Source organism: Thalassophryne amazonica, chromosome 8, assembly GCF_902500255.1.
Source record: "Thalassophryne amazonica chromosome 8, fThaAma1.1, whole genome shotgun sequence".
NCBI lineage: Eukaryota > Metazoa > Chordata > Actinopteri > Batrachoidiformes > Batrachoididae > Thalassophryne > Thalassophryne amazonica.
Genome location: NC_047110.1, coordinates 114270811 through 114288116, shown reverse-complemented (window position 1 = coordinate 114288116; position 17306 = coordinate 114270811). Strand labels below are relative to the sequence as shown.

Genomic DNA, 17306 nt, shown 5'->3' with positions numbered 1-17306 from the left:
TTGAAGCCTCAAACATATCCCAATCCGTGGTGGCCAAGCACGTGCGTAGCTGCTCTACAGCTTCATTGCTCCACACTTTAGACGTCCTCACAACAGGTTTAGAGAGTTTAAGTCTCTGTCTGTACGTGGGGATCAAGTGGACCATCACGTGATCTGAGAGTCCCAAAGCTGCACGGGCCACTGCGCGGTAGGCACCGCTCACTGTCGTGTAACAATGATCTAACGTGTTCCCTTCTCTGGACGGGCATTTAACAAACTGTTTGTATTTTGGTAATTCCTGACTGAGATTCCCTTTGTTAAAATCACAGAGAATTACGAGGTCTATTAGACAATAAACCGACCCTTTTATTTATTTTTTTTAACTATATGGATTTGAATGACGTGCGATTGCACCAATCATGCTTGAACCCTCGTGCGCATGCGTGAGTTTTTTCACGCGGTGACGTCATTCCCCTGTGGGCAGGCCTTGAGTGAGATGTGGTCCCGCCCTCTCGGCTGAATTCCTTTGTTTCACACGCTGCTCGAGCCGGCGCGCGTTGCTTTATCAAAATTTTTTCTGGACCTGTGAGGAATATCCGAGTGGACACTATTCGAGAAATTAAGCTGGTTTTCGGTGAAAAGTTTAACGGCTGATGAGAGATTATGGGGTGTTTCTGTCGGTGTAAGGACTTCCCACGGAGCGCGGCGTCGTGCAGCGCTTCCAGGCGCCGTCGTCGGCCTGTTTCGACCTGAAAACATCCTAATTTAAGGCTTAATTCACCCAGGACATCGTGAGAGAACAGAGAAGATTCAGAAGAGGCCGGCATGAGGACTTTATGCGGACATTCCACTGTTTAAGGACATTTTTTAATGAAAGACGTGCGCGCAAATTTGCAGAGTCGTTTCCGTGACGACTCGGCGAATCTGTGTGCGCCACGACAGGAAAAACACCTCCGTGTTGAAAACCATTTGTAAAATTCAGGCGGCTTTTGATGACTTTCAACCAGTGAGTAACTGAGAAATTGTTTAACAGCTTGGGCATGTTCCAACTTGCCCGTTAAGGTTTCCAACGGAGGTGTTTTTCCTGTCGCGACCCCCCGCGGTCGGGTCCGGCCCGACATGCGACTCTGCCCGCACGTTCTTTCATTACAAAATGTCCGTTAACAATGGAATGGCCGAATAAACTTCTTATGCCGACTTCTTCTGAAACTTCTCTGTTCTCTGACGACTTACTGGATCAACAGAGCCTGAAATGTGGAAGTTTTCGACTTGAAATGGCGAGACGCTGCCGCCTCGAAGCGCAGATCGCCGTCAGGCGCCGTGGGCCGTCCTTAAAGCGACACTACAGACCAAAATCTCTCATCAGCCGTTAAAATTTTTACCGAAAACCAGCTGAATTTATCGAATGGTGTCCACTCAGTTGTGCCTTACAGCTTTGAAAAAGTTTTTATCAAACAAAGCAGCAGTCTCTGAGCCATTCCTAAACAATGAAAAAAAATCGACGAGCGGGTGGACGACTCCTCACTCAAAGACTGCCCACAGGCGAATGACGTAACCGACAGGCGTGAAAAAACTCTCGCATGCCCACGAGGGTTCAAGCATGTCTGATGTAATCACACGTGATTCAAATCCATATGGTTTTTGAAAAAAATAATAAGGTCGGATACTTTTCTAATAGACCTTGTATAACAAGAGAGTCTGGAAATTCTCTCTCCACGCTCATAATCTGATCCGCGAGCACGCGATCGGCCTCGTGCACATCCGCGCATGGTGGAATATACACAGAGCAAAGTATGAAAGAGTTAAACTCGCGTGGAGAGTAGAACGGTCTGCAGTTTATGAAGAGATATTCCAGAGAGGGACAGCAGTGTTGGGAGATCACAGTCACATCGGAGCACCAGGCGTTGTTGATATAGAAGCAGAGTCCACCCCCTCTAGTTTTTCCACCAGAGAGTGCTCGGTCTCTGTCTGTGCGGAGGAGTTGGAATCCCTCTAGTTGGAGCGTGCAGTCCGGTGTCTGTGCATTTAACCACGTCTCCGTGAAGCACAGTACACAAGATGAGGAGAAATCTCTATTCTTCTTCATCAGCAGTGCCAGCTCATCCATCTTGTTGTGGAGTGACCGGACGTTGGAGAGAAATATCCCAGGTAGGGGCGTGCGCGTGCCCCTTCGTCTGAGGCGCACGAGAGCTCCAGCGCGTTTCCCTCTCCGACGTCGTCTCACTTTTTTGGCCAAAAAGTGAACCAGTTCAGCTGCAGGCACTAAAAAAACTGGCGTAATGTCCGTGGGTGTTGATGATTTGATGTTTAGAAGCTTCTCGCGGGTGTAGGGACACGATGACACACGAGTCACGCACAAAAACAGACAAAACAGGGAGCACCAGAATACCAGGGCGCCTTCACGTGGCGCCATTTGTGTGGATATTTTGATTTCAACTTATATTTGACACGTTATTTGTAGTAATAATAATAATATATTGTTACAGACCAGTGTCCTGTCCAGGGTGAACCCGCCTCACGCCCTGTGACTGCTGCCCCCCGTGACCCTTAATTGGACTAAGCGGTTGAAGATGAGTGATGACTGATATTAATAATACCATATTTACTGGAGTATAAATCGTGGGTTTTTTTTTTGTGTATTTTAAAATTATTTTTTATTCATTTGGGAGGCCCCATGACTTACAGTGCATCCAGAATGTCTCCACTTTTTTCAGCCTTGTTTTATGTATTCCTGTGCAGAGGTGGTGGGACTTGCTGCTCACCTTCTCCAAGCAGGATGGAGGTGGGGGACGCTCTCTTGAAGTCCACAACAGTTGCTTTTGTCTTCTCCACATTGTTGTGCTCACACCTTGAGGTTAGGAGGTTGACCTCGTTCCTGTCGTTGCTCTCATCGTTGATGATGAGACCTGCTGCAGTTGTGTCGTCTGTGAACTTGATGAGGAGGTTGGTGTTGTGCAGCGGTGTGCAGTCGTGGGTCACCAGAGTGAAGAGGAGGGGGCTCAGTACACATCCCTGTCAGGAAGACCAGCAGCCAGCTGCACAGTGAGGTGTTCAGTCCTAGCCTTGAGGCACGTGGGGACAACCGCCTGACTCAGTGAGATGTTGAAGATGTCTGTGAAGACATGTGCTAGTTCTCCTGCGCAGTCCCTCAGAACGCTGCCAAGTATGATGTCAGGACCAGAAGCTTTGCGTGCGTTGATTCTGCTGAGTGTTCTGCTAACACTGTCCGTAGACCGTATGATCACCTGTTTGTCTGGAGGAGGAGGGGCTTCTGTGCAGGTGTGGTGCTGAGTGCCTCAACACGGGCAAAGAACCCGTTTGGCTCATCCAGCCGAGAGGCGGAGCTGTCACAGGTCTGCGGTGGGGGCTTGTCGTCTGAAACTGTCTGTAGCTCTCACCACAGGTTCGGTGGTCTATCCTCCTGGAGTGCGGCCTCTTGGCCTCTCTGATGCTGTGCCACAGGTTGGCCCTTGCTTTCTTCAGGCCGACCTGGTCTCCTGCTTTGACCGTGTCTTCCTGAGTCTTCAGAAGCCTGTAGACTTCCCCTGTCAGTGGTGGGCACAGCTAACCAAAAAGTTAGCTTCGATAACAGCTAATCAGCTAACTGAAAGGTTTTCTTTTATAAAGCTAAACTGATAAACCACCCAAAAATTTATCAGAAGCTACAGCTAACTGCTAACTTTTAAAACTGAGTTTTAACACCACGATCACAAACCCAAACAACGAATCACCACTTATGTCTTTGTGCGCTGTGCCCCCTGCTGGAAGCTCCTGTTTACTACGTATTTTACTCTACCGCAGCAAAAGAAGCCTGACCACCAGGTTGTCACAAAAAAAAAATCATTATTCCTTAACCGCATACAGCAGTTTCACTGTTATCATTCAGGTAACCATGGTAACAAACATATATATATATATATATATATATATATATATATATAAACTTAAGGCAGGGGTGGTAGCCAAGTGGTTAATGCGCTTGGTTTCAATGCAGAAGGTTCCGGGTTCAAATCCCACCCCTGCCACATTTCTCCATGCAATGTGGAGTTGCGTCAGGAAGGGCATCCGGCGTAAAACCTGTGCCAGTTGAACATGCAGATCCACCTTGGATTTGCTGTGGCGACCCCGAGTGCAAACAAGGGAGCAGCCGAAGGGACTTACTATATACACTCAACAAAAATATAAATGCAACACTTTTGGTTTTGCTCCCATTTTGTATGAGATGAACTCAAAGATCTAAAACTTTTTCCACATACACAATATCACCATTTCTCTCAAATATTGTTCACAAACCAGTCTAAATCTGTGATAGTGAGCACTTCTCCTTTGCTGAGATAATCCATCCCACCTCACAGGTGTGCCATACCAAGATGCTGATTAGACACCATGATTAGTGCACAGGTGTGCCTTAGACTGCCCACAATAAAAGGCCACTCTGAAAGGTGCAGTTTTATCACACAGCACAATGCCACAGATGTCGCAAGATTTGAGGGAGCGTGCAATTGGCATGCTGACAGCAGGAATGTCAACCAGAGCTGTTGCTCGTGTATTGAATGTTCATTTCTCTACCATAAGCCATCTCCAAAGTTGTTTCAGAGAATTTGGCAGTACATCCAACCAGCCTCACAACCGCAGACCACGTGTAACCACACCAGCCCAGGACCTCCACATCCAGCATGTTCACCTCCAAGATCGTCTGAGACCAGCCACTCGGACAGCTGCTGAAACAATCGGTTTGCATAACCAAAGAATTTCTGCACAAACTGTCAGAAACCGTCTCAGGGAAGCTCATCTGCATGCTCGTCGTCCTCATCGGGGTCTCGACCTGACTCCAGTTCGTCGTCGTAACCAACTTGAGTGGGCAAATGCTCACTTTCGTTGGCGTTTGGCACGTTGGAGAGGTGTTCTCTTCACGGATGATGCGAAGGAGATGTGTTGCACTGCATGAGGCAAATGGTGGTCACACCAGATACTGACTGGTATCCCCCCCCAATAAAACAAAACTGCACCTTTCAGAGTGGCCTTTTATTGTGGGCAGTCTAAGGCACACCTGTGCACTAATCATGGTGTCTAATCAGCATCTTGATATGGCACACCTGTGAGGTGGGATGGATTATCTCAGCAAAGGAGAAGTGCTCACTATCACAGATTTCGACTGGTTTGTGAACAATATTTGAGGGAAATGGTGATATTGTGTATGTGGAAAAAGTTTTAGATCTTTGAGTTCATCTCATACAAAATGGGAGCAAAACCAAAAGTGTTGCGTTTATATTTTTGTTGAGTATATAAACTTAAGACACACTTATTTTCCCTTTCATATGGCAGCATACTGGTACAGTTTTGTTTTACGCTTTTTACTCTTTTAATTCATGTTATTAGTAATTGGAGCGGGCTGCGGCCTCAACTTGACCTAAATTCTGGGTCTTTTAGTGAAGTTTAGGGCTAGCGGCCGGCGATCACCTTAGTATTTCTTCTGTTTTTTTGTTGTTTAATGCTGGGAAATTATACAGTATTTCTTGTCTTTCTGATGCCTGATTCTATTTTTTTTCTCTCTGTTTAAGGTGCAGCTTCATCCAGAGATGGGAGTTGTATTCATGTTGGCGATCCTCCTGTCCTGTGTGCCAATAGCATTTCTTGTATATTCGTCCATGAATTGTTCTGTAATTTATGTCTGTAGCATGGCCCAAGCAGAGGGTCACCCGTTTGAGTCTGGTCTGCTTGATGTTTCTTCCTCAGAGGGAGTTTTTCCTTACCACTGTTGCTCTGGGGGTCGGTAAGGTTAGATCTTACCTGTGTGAAGCGCTTTGAGGCAACTGTTGTGATTTGGCGCTATATAAATGAAAATAAATTTAAATATATGATGCTATACTACAGGATAGCTAGCTTGGCTATTTAGCACACAGCTATGTGCGCTATAGCACTGCTGAGAAATAGAGTTAAAGGAGACTGCTGAGTGATTGACAGTCCAGATGTGGTTGCTAGTTGCTGCCGTTTTGTCTGTGGGTGTTGTTTTGTGAACACGTCAGTCTGAAGTTTTGTTGTTGTTGTTTGTGTTGTAATTTGTACATTTTTGATTCTTTGTGTTGTTGACGGTTCGTCCCGCCTTCTTCCTGCTTCCTGACCATTAGATACTGAAGGACAGTTACGAGGTAAGACCACGCCCTCTGCCACGCCCTCTGCCATTTGAAGCTGCTTCATTCATTCTTTGAAATATTCACTGTTTTTTCCAAATCTGTCACATTGTGATTCGACAGTAAAAGTGGAGCGTCACTCAGTAATAAAATAAACATGTCAAAGCAGCTGATTGTTTTCATTCAACAATCGCTGGATTATGTTATTACATTTAAATGTTTTATTCTGTAAAATGTCTTAAAAAATAGATATATTTAAAAATACTGAACATTTTGTCACAAACACCAAAGACAGTTTCACACTGTTTACCCTACCGTCACATTAGCTACAACAGGCTGCAGCAAAGTGATGAGCTGCGGTTCATTCTGAACCATCACAGGCGTTTTACAGCGACAAGACACAACAGTCGCTATGTCACCAGAGAGGCAGGGCCAAAATAAACAAGAAAAATAACAATAATAATCCAAGGTGGTGCAAAACACCTGGTGATAGCTGTATTTCTGTATAAATCTCATACGTTTTTCTCACATATTTTGGAAAGGATAGCAAGAAATAAACACTTCTACATCTAAAAACTGTATTTGTAAGCAAATAACACCTCTGAAGTGATTTACAAGACATCTTATGGAGACAGCATGCTAACTAGCAGTACAGGAACGTCACTGTGAAAGACGTAGGACTGACACAAATCAAGTGAACTTTGGTTCAGTTAATCAATTCGAGCACGAAGGAAAAACCCTGTGCACATTAACATCAAGTAACCATGAGCTGGCCACGCCCTGGGAACACCCATCAAGCCACCAACGCTAGCTACATGTCGCCCTAATGTAGCTAGTGTGACTCTAGGGTTCCTCAAACCCTGAAAATGATGGTAAATAAATGGTAAATGGACTGCATTTATATAGCGCTTTTCCATCTGCATTAAACACTCAAAGCGCTTTGCAATAATGGCTCACATTCACCCCGATGTGAGGGTGCTGCCATACAAGGTACTCACTACACACTGGGAGCAACTAGGGGATTAAGGACCTTGTCCAAGGGTCCTTAGTGATTTTCCAGTCAGGCTGGGATTTGAACTAAGGATCCTCTGGTCTCAAGCCCAGCGCTTAACCACTTGACCATCACCTCCCCAATTAATAAATCCAATGACTCAAATTTCAGTACTAAACATGATTTTAACTAGTCAGTCAGTCTTAACTAGTCAGAAAGAAATGTGTCTTAAATGTTGCCATTGATCTCGTGTTTAATGTCGACCTGGTTCAGAGCAGATAAACCAGACAATTAAAAAAAAATTAACAAATTAAATTGATTTCAGTTCATGTTTGCATGAAGTTCGTTGCCACAACATTTTGATTATTTTGAACGTGAGCTAGCTGCAGATTTTTGGACGTAAAATGACTTCATCCTGTAATTCTGATGTTTGTGACCACTTCCCCCTACTGGCCATGTGAGGACAGTGCCAGTTAGCGTCCCTTGCAGGTTGGTTGAACCTCATAGTGTCCTGAGGTGTAAACCTTTAAATGGTTTTAAACGTCCAGGTGTTTGACTCTAACAGCTGGTTTGTTTGTTTTTAGGAGGTGCAGGTGTGCGCGGTGGACATGGGAATGACCACCGACAGCTCCAACCATCCTGACAACAAGATAAAAAACCGATACAGCAACATCGTGGCCTGTGAGTACGTCCACAGTAACCCACGTTCAGGGATCTGCAAAAACACTATCGCCAGCTGAAGCTGTGCGGTGCGACCGCAACCTGATGGCTGGGAGTTCAGAGCCTTGCTCAAGGGTAACTTAATGGATGTCATGAGGGAACAAACCAATATCCAGTTGCGGCATCAAATTCCTTGCAGATAAGTAGAAAAAGCTTGAATCTTCGACTGGACTGGGTTGCTTGACGCAAAGACATTTCGCTTCAAATCGTAGAAGCTTCCTCAGCTAAAATTCTTGCTCTGGTGGTCTGACTTCTGTCTTGACTCTTGTAGAGAAGAATAATCAAGAAGTCACAAAAGCTGGAGTTTTAAACCTAACCAGACCCCTCCTACCGAGAGGCCGACTGCTATAGGCCAGTGACTAAACAATAGCTCTAATTAGCACCTATTGTGCTCTAGTTAGCACCCTCCTAATGACAGGGCAGCTGTCCATCCTAATGATGGGAGGGACCCTCTCCTGATGGCTCCCTTGACGACTCTGCTGATGACGTGAATGACTCATTACCATGAACAAAAGACTGAAACTGCTTTGACCTGAGTACCCCATTGTAAACAGGGGATAAATTGTGTCTCAGACCCCCTCCCTGTTTAAGGCTGGGTTTCAAACGTTTCACAAAGAATGCCTCCTTGACCCCTCTCTCAAACCATTTCTTCTCTCTGGCTAATATTTTAACTTCCTTGTCCTCAAACGTGTGGTTAGTGTCTTTAAGGTGGAGATGAACTGCAGACTGAGGTCCACTGGTGCCCTCTCTGCGGTGCTGGTATAGCCTTTTGTGTAAAGGTTGCTTAGTTTACACTATGTAGTGTTTGTTACAGTTTTCCTGACATCTGATACAAAAATCTTGTGTGTTCTCCACATGATGGTCTGAGTTACCCACTAGAGGAGCCAAAATCCACTTGAGGTGCTTGGCCAAATTCTACCTCAAGTGGATTTTGGCTCCTCTAGTGGGTAACTCAGACCACCATGTGGAGAACACACAAGATTTTGTGAACAAGATCAAGGACCTGCAGCTGGAGGCAGATGAAACAATTGTGTAATTTGTTGACTTTGTTGTTCACCTGCATCCCCACCGCTGAGGCCGTCTCAGCTGTGAGGCAGAGACTGCTGGAGGATGTGTCTCTACTTGAAAGAACCAAACTTACACCAGACCACATCTGCCAACTCTTGGAGATCTGTCTCAACACCATGTATTTCCTGTTTAGGGAATTACTACAGGCAGATTCATGGTTGTGCGATGGGGTCTCCGGTATCCCCCATTGTGGCCAATCTGTACATGGAGCAAGTGGAGAAGACTGCCTTGATGTCTTTCACGGGCATCTCTCCTAGTCACTGGTTCAGATATGTTGATGACACATGGGTTAAAATCAAGCAAAAGGAAGTAAAGGACTTTACAGAACACATCAACTCAGTGGACGCCAATATCAAGTTCACATGTGAGGATGCCAGAAACAACTATTTAGCCTTCTTGGACTGTGATGTTACAATTGGAGAGAACAGGCAGCTCCAGACAAATTACACAATTGTTTCATCTGCCTCCAGCTGCAGGTCCTTGATCTTGTTCACAAAATCTTGTGTGTTCTCCACATGGTGGTCTGAGTTACCCACTAGAGGAGCCAAAATCCACTTGAGGTACAATTTGGCCAAGCACCTCAAGTGGATTTTGGCTCCTCTAGTGGGTAACTCAGACCATCATGTGGAGAACACACAAGATTTTTTTTGTCATCAGCAGAGTCATCAAGGGAGCCATCAAGAGAGGGTCCCTCCCATCATTAGGATGGACAGCTGCCCTGTCATTAGGAGGGTGCTAACTAGAGCACAATAGGTGCTAATTAGAGCTATTGTTTAGTCACTGGCCTATAGCAGTCTGCCTCTCGGTAGGACAGGTCTGGTTAGGTTTAAAACTCCAGCTTTTGTGACTTCTTGATTATTCTTCTCTACAAGAGTCAAGACAGAAGTCAGACCACCAGAGCAAGAATTTTAGCTGAGGAAGCTTCTGCGATTTGAAGCGAAACGTCCTTGCGTCAAGCAACCCAGTCCAGTCGAAGATTCAAGCTTTTTCTACTATGGAAACCACCTGGACAACTGAGAGCCTACACAGAAACATTCCTTGCAGATATTCAACTTTTTTAGTGACGGTTTGATACGATGCTATGTGTTCATTGGATATGTTGGATTTCAGCTCGTTTTTTACTGACATCATCATCATAGTGATGACATGCGAGATGATGTCACAGCAGAGATCAGTAACAGTTGTCCTGATTGGCCCAAAATGCTGTGTGCGTTTGTCGCATCAGATCTCTGTCTCTGGGGGGAATGAGACCAGTTTGAAAAGGAACCCTGATACACAACTCTGAATCTATAAGCTGCTGGTCACAAGGTCACATCTCTGACCTTTAGGTTCCTAGTTCCATGTGGACCTCCAAACCTGTGGGGGGCGCTGTAGGACCACAGCAGGTTTTTCTTTGTTTTTTTAATATATATATTTGTATATCTCCCCCTCAAACTGCCACCTTATTGTGGTGGGGGAGTTTGTGTTCCTGGATGATCCTAGGAGCTACGTTGTCGGGGGCTTTGTAACCCTGGTAGGGTCTCCCATGGCAAACAGGTCCTAGGTGACGGGCCAGACTAAGGGCAGTTCAAAAGCTCCCATGACCGACACGAAATCAAGGACCGAGATGTCGCCCGGTGTGGCGGAGCCAGGGCCCCACCTTGGAGCCAGGCCTGGGGTTGGGGCTCGCCTGCGAGCACCTGGTGGTCAGGCCTTAGCCCACGGGGCCCGGCTGGGCTCAGCCCGAAAGAGCGAGGTGGGCCCACCCTCCTGTGGGTTCACCACCTGCAGAGGGGGCCATGGGGGTCGGGTGCAGAGAGGACTGGGTGACAGTTGAGGGTGGGTGGCCCGGTGGCCCGGTCCACGCTCACAGCCTCTGGCTGTTGGGCCGCTGCTCCTCCACATCGAAAGGAGCCAGCTGAGGTGGCTCGGGCATCTTTTCCGGATGCCCCCTGGACGCCTCGCTGGAGAGGTGTTCTGGGCACGTCCCATCAGGAGGAGGCCCCGGGGAAGACCCAGATCACGCTGGAGGGACTATGTCTCTCAGCTGGCTTGGGAACGCCTCGGGGTTCCCCCGGAGGAGCTGGAAGAGGTGTGTGTGGATCGGGAGGTCTGGGCGGCTTTGCTTGAGCTGCTGCCCCTGCAACCCGACCTAGGATAAGTGGAAGAAAATGGATGGATATTTGTATATACAGGTTTGACGTAAGAGTCAAACACGTGATTTTTACCAAAAACCTAATAAGGTTGTTTTCGTGTAGTCTGGATTAAGTGTCCTGTCCTGGGAACCAATTAATACGTTTCTTGTTTTTAACCCTCAGATGACCACAGTCGAGTGCGACTCTTGCCACAGGTGGACAAAGACGGCAAGATGAGAGATTATATCAACGCAAACTACGTGGACGTAAGAAACGCTGGTTTTTGTTTCCTGCTGCTGTCACTTTATCACAAGCTGCTCCTCAAAAACAAAAGACATAACAATGAAGATGTGACAACAAGAAGAGTAACAGAAAAACAGCCTCGGTTACAGCCGGCGGCAAATGTGACAGCGACAAAGTCTGAGCTACGTTAAGGTGTGTGCGCGACAAATCTGCACAGGCTGAGACACAACGAGTGCCACACCGGCCCCGGACTACAGGATGGGCCTGACAGGAAGTCCACAACCACAACACACAGCTCAAGGACCTCAGGCCAGCAGCAGCATGGAGACGTGCACCCACAAGTGACAGGAAAAAACCTGCAACTTCCAGACCACCAGCCTTCTAGAGGGCGACCTACAGCATCCAGAAACACAGACAGACAACGGCTCCATCCCCGTCTCTGCAGAGTAACCTCTGCTGTAGCCAGAGTGAGATGTGGGCGTGCCATTGTCCAGGTGAAATGTGGGCGTGTCCTTGGACAGCTAAAGATGCGGGTGTGTCCTTGATCTTCTCCAGCTGCTGGGGTCCTCAGCACTGAGACACCTGTGTCCTGGATCACATCCAGAGAAACTCCCCAGATGGACGAAATGTGGTGTCTGATGTTCCCTCACAGTGTCAGTGATCCTCCTCATCTGAGTCTCACTAAATAATCGTTTACTGGACACAAAGTCATTCCAGTGGGACCCAAAGATCCTCCACAGAGACCTGGGACCAAAGACATCCAGTTGGTCACCTTAGCTCACTGGTTAGAGTCCAAGTCTGACAACTAGACAGTAAGACAGGAAGCACCAGAATCCTCAAGACTTGAACCTTTGTTCTCCTACAAAGATATTAGCATCACTAAACACCTCTGACCTTTGACCTCATCACTACATAAGATCTTCCCAGACGTCTCTGAATCTCAAAGCCCGAGGAGCCAGAGACATGAAGGTCACTGAAAATCAGTGGTGGGCACAGTTACGCTAATCCACTAATTATTTAAGCTAATGTTTTCATTATCGGATTAAGTTTTCAGATAACTTTGAAAACCATCATCGGATCAATTATCTTCCGATAAATTTTCGTCCAATATTTTTTAGACCGCTAATATATTATTGCAAGCTTAGTGAATAAAGCTTTAACAGTTAATAAACATTTTTAAAGTCTGATATCAAAGATTTTAGAGCCTACCTGTTAAATGTTTTAAGGTAGATATACAGTTCTGTCTTCTGCAGACAGAGGAGAGATGGTTTCAGGATAAACTGCTCTATCCTCTACAATCAGAGGAGAACTAGTCATAGAAGAGAACCAAAATAAGAGCAAAAAAAAAAAAAATTAAAAAAACATACTAACTAGCTGGCAATATCACCCAAGTCATCCAGAGGCATACAGTTTTAACTTATGGTTAAAATTTTAACCAAACTAATTTTGGACAAGTTATTTAAATTAAAGTCACATCTGAAGTTTTATAAAGTGAAAATATCAGCTATATGTTTTAGTTTTAAAGTACTGCACAAATTTAAACGTTTTAGTGTGGACATGCTGTGTCCAGGTGCATTATACCTCAGTACAGTCATGACAGAAGAAATGCATTTGCGACGCTCTGATCAGGCTCCACACGGGCAACAGCATTAAACTCTTTGTATGTTGTGCCTAAAACATTCATAAATATATTCTCTGGGTTTATAGACGCTGTTATTGTGTTTGTTTTATGTAAAAATGCCAGAAGAAGCTCAGGTTGCTTCTCCATTATTTTCAGTTGGAATCACTGTGAGCTGCAATCGCTTCCTGTTTGCTCTTTAACGTCGAGCTTATTGTCCTTTACAACACTGTTTGTCATCTTTGTTCCAGAGTAATATATATAAGATGTCTGAAATTCAGATTGCGTTTATTAAATTCCACACAGCTTAAACGTAGCAGACACAGAATATTTATTTGGAATATTTGTTTTGGCAAGTTTTCACGGTCTCTACTGCCATCTACTGGCCAGTAGTGTTCATGGCAGTATTCGCCCTAAGTATTGAGATATTCCATCATCCTTTGAGCGCCAGAGAGTTGCTGCAACTGATGAAAAGAAATAAAAATGTACATTTTGGTTGTATAATGTTCATTTACACTTTTCGTCATATGTTTTCTGTCTGTGCTGTTTAAAACGCAGCAACTCTCTGGCACGCAAAGGATTATGGGTTAGGGTCTGAGCGTCTGGGCACCAGTAGATGGCAGTGTTCTATTTATTTTGACCCCGGTTATATCAGACGGTTGTCTAATCACAACTTGACTTTTGTGTTTTGCAAATGGCTTTTTTTTTGCATATGAAAAAAATGGCATATTTTACAAAAGCACATTTATATGTAAACCAACACACACATCACATTAACGTGTTTGTTTTTATATAGAATGAATGAGTCAACCAATCAGTGTTGGCGGAGGCTCATTTTACCCATAATCCCTTTGGCATCTGTTTGTTTGTTACAAAACTTCAGAATTAATACATTATTTTAAAATTAAAAGATATTTGTTAGATTTCAACTTTGTAGAAATGACAGAATTGTCATTAATGTAGTTATTCTATCCAGAATAATTTGATTTATAAATAAAAACCGTAAGTCAAAACTGCTTTATTTTCCAAGGCCTCTGCCTCACAGCGGTACTGCTGTATGTGGTTAAGGAATAATTACTTTTTTGTGACAACCTGGTGGTCAGGCTCCTTAACAGGAGCTTTCAGCAGGGGGCAGAGCGCACAAAGACAGAAGTTGTGGTTCATTGTTTGGGTTTGTAATCATGGTGTTAAAACTCAATTTTGAAAGTTATCGGTTAGCTGTAGCTTCCGATAAATTTTTTTGGGTGGTTTATCAGTTTAGCTTTATAAAAGATAACTTTTCAGTTAGCTGATTAGCTGATATTGAAGCTAACTTTTTGGTTAGCTGTGCCCACCACTGCTGAAAATATAAATTGACTAAAAACTTTGTGAATTTGGCTTTTATTTTATACTTTTATTTTGAAGAGCAGAAAAAAAGTGATATTTAGATCTTGTCAGTTACTATTTTATGTTTGTATATTTCATCTTGCATCACTTCCACAAAACAAACAAACAAACTGATTGCGTGTAAACAGTCGAAGGTGATGATTAGGTTTCTTTTTGGTCTTCAGAGTTTTCAGAAGTGCAGGTACTACATCGCGGCTCAGGGTCCCCTGAGGACGAGCGTGGACGACTTCTGGAGGATGATCTGGGAGCAGAACGTCGGGGTCATTGTCATGATCACCAACCTTGTGGAGAATGGACGGGTGAGCGTTCTTATGCCAGGTCATTAGATCAGAACCCGGTGCTACTGTTATGTGTCGGACGCAGCCCGGAGAACTGACCAGCGTTTGAAGGACCCAGTATAAAATAAGCAGAGCACGGTACAAAGGATAACAGAGTTTAATGAACATAACAGTGCTGTGAAAAATATAAAAGTGCGCGGTCTGGCGTGGTGGATTGCGGTGCACTCCCAGCAGCGCTAACGGTCCGGAGCCAGAACTGGTTCGGACCCAAGGACCCCGCCGACACCCCCCAGGTGGCCGCGACAAACCGAGTCTGTGAAAGAAGGAATCATTATGTGAGTCCACACTCAACACACAGAGAGAACGCTCAAAGGTGTACAAACAGCAAACACTTCCTGGCTTAATTACTAATCAGCTTCCCACCCTGCAGGCATGGAACATCCAGTTCACAAAACTCCACAGCAGTGGAAGCTGATTAAACGACTACATACAGCTCAATATAATAAGGTGTGAGGGACACCATATTTACTGACTGTATAAATGTTAGTCACAAAATCTAACGTACCTCAGGAAGTGTGCTGACGAGCGTGAGACCTCACCCCCTCCTCTTTCACAGACCGTGCATCAAACCTGGACGTTCTCTGCATCCACTGATGATGAGATGGCTCTCGAGACGACGATCTCACCCGTCTGGTCACAAGGTCGAGTCTCTGGCAAATACACACTGTGCACTCCAGACTTAAATGCCAACACGCTCCAATCCATGTAGATGCACCACAGCTGTGAGTCCTGACGAGCCGCAGGTGATCAGGGTGAGGTCCTGATAAACTCAGCTACACAGCCACTCAGTCCCAAATGCAAGCCACCTGGAAGGAAAAACAAAAGACAGAAACAAAAAGGCAGCCAGGCCCCCCAGCCATACAACAGCTACTATACAAATCCATGCTAACGTTTACAGAACTTTAACGGCGAGCGCATCATCACCACAAACTGATGGGAAGTTTTTCTGCATTTTCTTCGTCTTCTCTGACTTCAGCTTTAAGATGAAAGAAAAAAAAGGACATTTTGGTCCAGTGACACATTTGTGTGTTTTTTTTTTTTCTAAATTTGTTTCTGATTTCTTGGTTTTGATTTGGAAACTGATTCTGGATTTGCATCTCTGCAGAGGAAGTGTGACCAGTACTGGCCGGCAGAGCTTCAGGAGGAGTTTGGCAGCTTCCTGGTGAAGGTGAAGAGCACCAGCGAGTTTGCCTTCTACACCCAGAGGACCTTCACCGTCTGGAACACCCACGCCAAAAAGGTCAGACGGACCGGCCAATCAGAGAGCAGAACTGTGTGAATTTAATCCTCAGGAGATTTTTGACAGTCTGTCCAGTGCGTCCTTGGTGAGACCACAGCATCCCCACGTGCTGTCATCCTCACCAGGTGTTCCACAGGGTTTAGTTCTCAGGCCATTTCGTGCAGTCATGAAGCTGTTAGACACAATGAGCTCCAGCTGATTGTGAAAGTGGGTCTGAACCTTGGACACGTAGCCTACATAAATAGAATTGGTCCCACAACTGAACCCTGTGAACCTCCACATAACGAAGTGCTTTCTCATCATAAGTGACAACAGGAGAAAAACCTGTCTGTAAAAATAATCATTCTTGTTTCATGTCTGCATTGCTGATTGGTCACATCTGTGTGCAGGGCTCCCACAAGGGGCGGAGCAAAGAACGCACAGTGATCCAGTACCATTACACCCAGTGGCCGGACATGGGCGTCCCAGAGTACGCTCTGCCGCTACTCAGCTTCATTCGCAAGTCGTCCAAAGCCAGGACAGACGAGATGGGTCCTGTGGTGGTTCACTGCAGGTACGACGCAAACTCATCATTTATTTCAGCTTCATCTTTTAAAGACGTGTCCTGCTGTGTCCAGTTCATGGATCATCCTCATCAAACCAAATGAGACCAACTTTGTTTAAGTGTTTCCTCAGCATGTGAATCCTGCACGTTGTTTTTGGACTTGCAGCTCCGGCGTTGGCAGGACGGGGACGTACATCGTGCTGGACAGCATGCTGCGGCAAATGAGACATGAAGGCGCCATCAACATCACGGGCTTCCTCAAACACATCCGCACGCAGAGGAACTACCTGGTCCAAACAGAGGTCAGAGGTCAACATCCCACCGACCGAATGCACCCCCCCCCCCAAAAAAAAAAAATCGGTCCCCCCTGCCTTCACTGTGTGTGCCTCATTTCTGACCGTCAGCAGCGACTCACCGATTATCACTTTGTTTCTGCTTCAAACTGACTTTAGAATGATTTAAGAGGTTTTACTTTGTCATCTGATGGTTAATAATCACATTAATCCATTTGATCACTTTGGGTGAAGAGAGGCAGACTCAGAGAGTCAGACTGAGAGAGTCAGACTCAGAGAGTCAGACTCAGGCGCATGCGCAGTGAAGGCAGGGTGGACCAATTTTTAAGGGGGACCGTTCGGTCAGTGACACCGGGACTCCACGTGTGTCCAGCTTCTGGAAACCGTTTGAAGCTGCAGCTGTTTTCAGTTTTAATAATCTTGCAAATTATGGTGTAAAATCACAAACAGGAGGATAATTTGACCACAAAAAAACTCCCCAGACTCATTTTCGAGGTAGCTGCATGGACTCTCTGTACCAGACTAGCTTGCTAGGTCACTACATAGTCATGTTATTCCAGATGAATGATTTTCCAACTGACTGCCAATAATAATAATATTAATATTAATAATAAAAAAACTAAATAGTTTTAGAATTTTGT

The 17306-nt window shown here is 45.3% G+C and overlaps 1 protein-coding gene across 1 annotated transcript in view; it reads left to right on the top strand.

Moving 5' to 3' along the window:
* LOC117514994 (receptor-type tyrosine-protein phosphatase zeta-like) overlaps positions 1–17306 on the top strand; it is a 233993-nt gene that overhangs the window by 178801 nt on the left and 37886 nt on the right. Inside the window, 7 exon segments of the mRNA XM_034175555.1 lie at positions 6108–6128; positions 7686–7782; positions 11187–11269; positions 14415–14549; positions 15694–15828; positions 16218–16381; positions 16539–16674. Coding sequence (XP_034031446.1) covers positions 6108–6128; positions 7686–7782; positions 11187–11269; positions 14415–14549; positions 15694–15828; positions 16218–16381; positions 16539–16674 — 771 coding nt within the window.